The 6,095-nt window shown below is 32.5% G+C and overlaps 1 protein-coding gene across 2 annotated transcripts; it reads right to left on the reverse strand.

The window, feature by feature from the left end:
* Positions 1 to 53: 53 nt before the first annotated feature.
* Positions 54 to 4,025, reverse strand: LOC139823220 (uncharacterized). 2 transcript variants are annotated; one of them, XR_011734727.1, is made up of 3 exons: positions 3,914 to 4,025; positions 552 to 3,810; positions 54 to 448 (listed from the first exon to the last, which is right to left on the reverse strand). XR_011734727.1 is itself a non-coding variant. In XM_071795608.1 (2 exons), exon 2 carries the CDS (start codon positions 3,345 to 3,347, stop codon positions 690 to 692), a length of 2,658 nt encoding a protein of 885 aa, XP_071651709.1. In that variant the 5' UTR covers positions 3,348 to 3,810; positions 3,914 to 4,025; the 3' UTR covers positions 455 to 689. The 2 variants fall into 2 exon arrangements, 1 of the variants encoding a protein (XP_071651709.1); XM_071795608.1 differs by lacking the exon at positions 54 to 448 and having other exon boundaries at positions 455 to 3,810.
* Between the last annotated feature and the right edge of the window lie 2,070 nt (positions 4,026 to 6,095).

The raw sequence follows: 6,095 nt of genomic DNA on the forward strand, positions 1-6,095 counted from the left end.
TAATATAATTAAAGGTCAAGCTCGTGTGTGTCAAATAATAAATAGGTTGCCGGCCAATAACGAGCAATGTTAGACGTTAAAATTCAAAATTTATTAATGTAACATTACAAAAGGTACGTTTCGGCAACACTGTGCCTTCCTCAGCCAATTTTAACAATTAATTGAAATGCCACGAATCATGTGTCAAGAGTAACAAATTTCCACATCGAAATTAACATACAGATAACATTGAGATCTAAATTATTACATACTGATGAAGTCCTTAAAGTATTGGCAAGGTGTATACTTGCTGAACAAAAATTCGGAATCGTTGTGTATCAATCTTAATTAAACGTCGAATGATAAAATCCATGATTAATTCCTCAGTCGGCAGTGAGAACGAATCGAGTCAATCTGTGATTTTTTGTCCGTCACAATCAAGAGTCAATAATTACGATGAAAATGTAAACTGTAATCAAGAGTCAATGGTTAAAATAATTTTTTTGTAAAAATTATAAATTAAAACTTATCAACGTGGGTAAATCTAAGGCTATTATTGCACTTATACGTACTGAGACCATAGCAAATTCGAGTTAGTAAAGTTTTCAGAAAGAACTGTATCGTGTCGAATCTTGTGTGTGACTGAGCATTTTCGTTCCGTGTCGGAATCGGTTGACAACAATGATGTAAATAGACCAATGTTTAACTCCCTATGAGTTGTTACTAAGTTCGTTTAGGATGTTAAAATAAGAACCATCCAGCAATTCAGTGTCTTTATTGGAATTAATACCATTTTTTTGTTCTTTGATGTGTATCATCTCTGATATTAGTCTCTTGTAGTAATTCGTTTCGAAATCTAAAATCTCCGTGTTGTTCCAATTAAAACTATGATTCAAATTAAGTATATGTTCTGTAATGACTGAATGTCTGGATGGGTCCAATTTATAATTGTTTTTGTGTTCGTTGATTCTTGTTTTCAGTTGTCGCTTTGTTTGCCCCACGTAAGAGGCGTCGCAATCATTACATTTAATTTTATAAATTACATTGTTGTTCGAGCATAATGCATTGGTATCCTTATGTGTTTTGATAAACTTGTCCAATTTGTTGAGGACTCTATACCCTATTATATGTTCTTTTTTATCGAAAAGGTGTGCTGTTTTTTCAGAGATGTTGTTAATGAACGGAATAACAATAATTTTCCTTCTATTTTCTTCCGAGTCATTATCAACATCAACATTAGTGTCAACTCTATTCGCATTTTTGTTCTGTTTAAGTTTACCATCGAATAATGTCCTTAATCTCATGTTAATTCTCTTAAAGATCAAATCTATAGGATAGCCGTTGTTCATTAGTATGTTAATACACAATTTTATGTTCTTTGCTTGGAATATAGGGTGGGACAATAGTATGGACCTGTCCACTAAACTGTATATCGTGCCAATTTTATGACACTCTGGATGGTTCGAATAGTAGGATAGATATCTACCCGAGAATGTATCCTTGTGATACCAATCTATGTGGATAGTGTCATTAATAATATGTAATTTTAGATCTAAAAAACTCAACGTACGGTCATTTTCATATTCGATTGTAAACTTAAGCCTATCATGGTAATTATTAAATTTATCTAGGATGTATTGAGCCTTGTCACGTGGAATCGACATAATTATGTCATCAACATAACGAAAATAGAACGACAAATTGAAACCAATCGATTCTAAAATTGTTTCCTCTAAATCTTGCATAACCATGTCAGCTATAATTGGGGATAATGGAGATCCCATGGGAGTACCAAAAGTTTGTTTGTATATAGCGTTGTTAAAGTTAAAGTATGTGGATGACAAAATTAATTCAATGGCAATTAAAAATTCTTTTTTCGGTATGTTAGTACCTTCTCTAATATGTGACCATCTTTTTTTGATACTCTCCAATGCTAGATTCAGAGGAATATTTGTAAATAACGAGGTCGCATCTAAAGATATAAGAATATTAGAATTTGAAACTTTCATACCAGAGAGCGTACTGTATAAGTCAAAGCTATTATTCACATAACTTCTTGTTTTTGGTATGTTATCAGAAATAATTTTTTGTAGAAAACTCGCAAGAGGATATAAAGCTGTGTCAATTGAAGAAACAATTATTCTAAACGGATGATTAGGTTTGTGTATTTTAGGGAGGGCATAGGCTTTAGGCAGTGGTGCGTCGCTGGAATGCATTCTAAAATATTCTTTTTTTGAAATATACTCTTTCTTGAACCATGATTTGAGTAAATTGTTACAGTCATTCTCAATTTGTTTTGCAGGATTTTTCTTCAAAATTGTGTAAGTATTTTTATCCTGTAACATGTTCTCCGTTTTTTGAATGTAGTATTCCTTGTTCATGGCGACTGTGATGTTGCCCTTGTCTGCACGGGTGAAAATAATATCTGGGTTGTTTTTACAAAATCTTTGAGTTATTTTATACATGGTTAAAAGTTTTGTGTTAACATTGTTTGTGGTGGGTTTAGAGTATAAATAGTTATGTAATTGTGGGATTACAGCATTTCTAACCCTTGGTAGATTATTGATGTTGTTACGTTTCGTGTTACCTTCTATGTCTTTTATGAACTCGTGTATAGTTTTCTTTTTATTCAAGCTGTTCGGGAGGCAGAAATTGTTTCCAAACTGTAACAATTTAGTGACATCCTGAGGGATGTCCATATTAGAAAGATTGACAAACCATTTGTCATTGGTTTGTTCCAAGGGATCAAATGATCTGTTGCTAAATTCTGATGGTTCAATAAAGGTTTCTATTGTATTGTTGTCTGGGTTACCGATCGGTTTGTTACGGACATATTTTACATTGTTAAAATTGTTATTGTTTATAATTGAAAAAAATCTAATTGCTTTCGATGAGTTGATTCGAATTAAGTTTTTATTATGAATGAGCCAATTAAGCTTTTTATTGTTGGAGTGTTTTAATCTACATTGTAGGTTTTCGAAAGGTCTATTATAGTGGACGATCATGTCATTCCAGATGTATGTAGGTAACGTATTGGATAATCTGTCGGAGAGGAAAGCGACTTTCTTATGCAAGTGATCAATTATTCTGTGTAAATCAAATATCTCAATATTCAGAGTATTGCCTTTGAACTTATCCAGTAAGCTATCCAATTTTTTCTTAGATCTTGGGTGGAAAAGACTAATTTTGTTCTTAAAATTATTATTTAAATGTGACGGTATTAGATTATTAAGTTTACATAGTTTAAGAAATTGTAGTTTGGATGTGGATTTTATAACTCTATAATTCGTGTCGATCCATTGTTTCACTAGTGTGGAAGAGTGTCTTCCAAAATAATAATGTAAACGATGATTTCTAAAGTCCCCCATTGTAGGCCTGGGTATAAATATAATTAAAGGTCAAGCTCGTGTGTGTCAAATAATAAATAGGTTGCCGGCCAATAACGAGCAATGTTAGACGTTAAAATTCAAATTTTATTAATGTAACATTACAAATGGTACGTTTCGGCAACACTGTGCCTTCCTCAGCCAATTTTAACAATTAATTGAAATGCCACGAATCATGTGTCAAGAGTAACAAATTTCCACATCGAAATTAACATACAGATAACATTGAGATCTAAATTATTACATACTGATGAAGTCCTTAAAGTATTGGCAAGGTGTATACTTGCTGAACAAAAATTCGGAATCGTTGTGTATCAATCTTAATTAAACGTCGAATGATAAAATCCATGATTAATTCCTCAGTCGGCAGTGAGAACGAATCGAGTCAATCTGTGATTTTTTGTCCGTCACAATCAAGAGTCAATAATTACGATGAAAATGTAAACTGTAATCAAGAGTCAATGGTTAAAATAATTTTTTTGTAAAAATTATAAATTAAAACTTATCAACGTGGGTAAATCTAAGGCTATTATTGCACTTATACGTACTGAGACCATAGCAAATTCGAGTTAGTAAAGTTTTCAGAAAGAACTGTATCGTGTCGAATCTTGTGTGTGACTGAGCATTTTCGTTCCGTGTCGGAATCGGTTGACAACAATGATGTAAATAGACCAATGTTTCGATACACACCTTTTCGATTCACACCTTTTCGATAAAAAAGAACATATAATAGGGTATAGAGTCCTCAACAAATTGGACAAGTTTATCAAAACACATAAGGATACCAATGCATTACAGAACATATACTTAATTTGAATCATAGTTTTAATTGGAACAACCCGGAGATTTTAGATTTCGAAACGAATTACTACAAGAGACTAATATCAGAGATGATACACATCAAAGAACAAAAAAATGGTATTAATTCCAATAAAGACACTGAATTGCTGGATGGTTCTTATTTTAACATCCTAAACGAACTTAGTAACAACTCATAGGGAGTTAAACATTGGTCTATTTACATCATTGTTGTCAACCGATTCCGACACGGAACGAAAATGCTCAGTCACACACAAGATTCGACACGATACAGTTCTTTCTGAAAACTTTACTAACTCGAATTTGCTATGGTCTCAGTACGTATAAGTGCAATAATAGCCTTAGATTTACCCACGTTGATAAGTTTTAATTTATAATTTTTACAAAAAAATTAGTTTAACCATTGACTCTTGATTACAGTTTACATTTTCATCGTAATTATTGACTCTTGATTGTGACGGACAAAAAATCACAGATTGACTCGATTCGTTCTCACTGCCGACTGAGGAATTAATCATGGATTTTATCATTCGACGTTTAATTAAGATTGATACACAACGATTCCGAATTTTTGTTCAGCAAGTATACACCTTGCCAATACTTTAAGGACTTCATCAGTATGTAATAATTTAGATCTCAATGTTATCTGTATGTTAATTTCGATGTGGAAATTTGTTACTCTTGACACATGATTCGTGGCATTTCAATTAATTGCTAAAATTGGCTGAGGAAGGCACAGTGTTGCCGAAACGTACCATTTGTAATGTTACATTAATAAATTTTGAATTTTAACGTCTAACATTGCTCGTTATTGGCCGGCAACCTATTTATTATTTGACACACACGAGCTTGACCTTTAATTATATTTATACCCAGGCCTACAATGGGGGACTTTAGAAGTCATCGTTTACATTATTATTTTGGAAGACACTCTTCCACACTAGTGAAACAATGGATCGACACGAATTATAGAGTTATAAAATCCACATCCAAACTACAATTTCTTAAACTATGTAAACTTAATAATCTAATACCGTCACATTTAAATAATAATTTTAAGAACAAAATTAGTCTTTTCCACTCAAGATCTAAGAAAAAATTTGATAGCTTACTGGATAAGTTCAAAGGCAATACTCTGAATATCGAGATATTTGATTTACACAGAATAATTGATCACTTGCATAAGAAAGTCGCTTTCCTCTCCGACAGATTATCCAATACGTTACCTACATACATCTGGAATGACATGATCGTCCACTATAATAGACCTTTCGAAAACCTACAATGTAGATTAAAACACTCCAACAATAAAAAGCTTAATTGGCTCATTCATAATAAAAACTTAATTCGAATCAACTCATCGAAAGCAATTAGATTTTTTTCAATTATAAACAATAACAATTTTAACAATGTAAAATATGTCCGTAACAAACCGATCGGTAACCCAGACAACAATACAATAGAAACCTTTATTGAACCATCAGAATTTAGCAACAGATCATTTGATCCCTTGGAACAAACCAATGACAAATGGTTTGTCAATCTTTCTAATATGGACATCCCTCAGGATGTCACTAAATTGTTACAGTTTGGAAACAATTTCTGCCTCCCGAACAGCTTGAATAAAAAGAAAACTATACACGAGTTCATAAAAGACATAGAAGGTAACACGAAACGTAACAACATCAATAATCTACCAAGGGTTAGAAATGCTGTAATCCCACAATTACATAACTATTTATACTCTAAACCCACCACAAACAATGTTAACACAAAACTTTTAACCATGTATAAAAATAACTCAAAGATTTTGTAAAAACAACCCAGATATTATTTTCACCCGTGCAGACAAGGGCAACATCACAGTCGCCATGAACAAGGAATACTACATTCAAAAAACGGAGAACATGT

The sequence above is a fragment of the Temnothorax longispinosus genome, chromosome 12 (genome assembly GCF_030848805.1).
Source record: "Temnothorax longispinosus isolate EJ_2023e chromosome 12, Tlon_JGU_v1, whole genome shotgun sequence".
In the NCBI taxonomy this organism is placed as follows: Eukaryota; Metazoa; Arthropoda; class Insecta; order Hymenoptera; family Formicidae; genus Temnothorax; species Temnothorax longispinosus.

Excerpts from the sequence above, each read along its gene's own strand:
- LOC139823220 (XM_071795608.1), bottom strand. The coding sequence starts at position 3,347 with ATGGGGGACTTTAGAAATCATCGTTTACATTATTATTTTGGAAGACAC.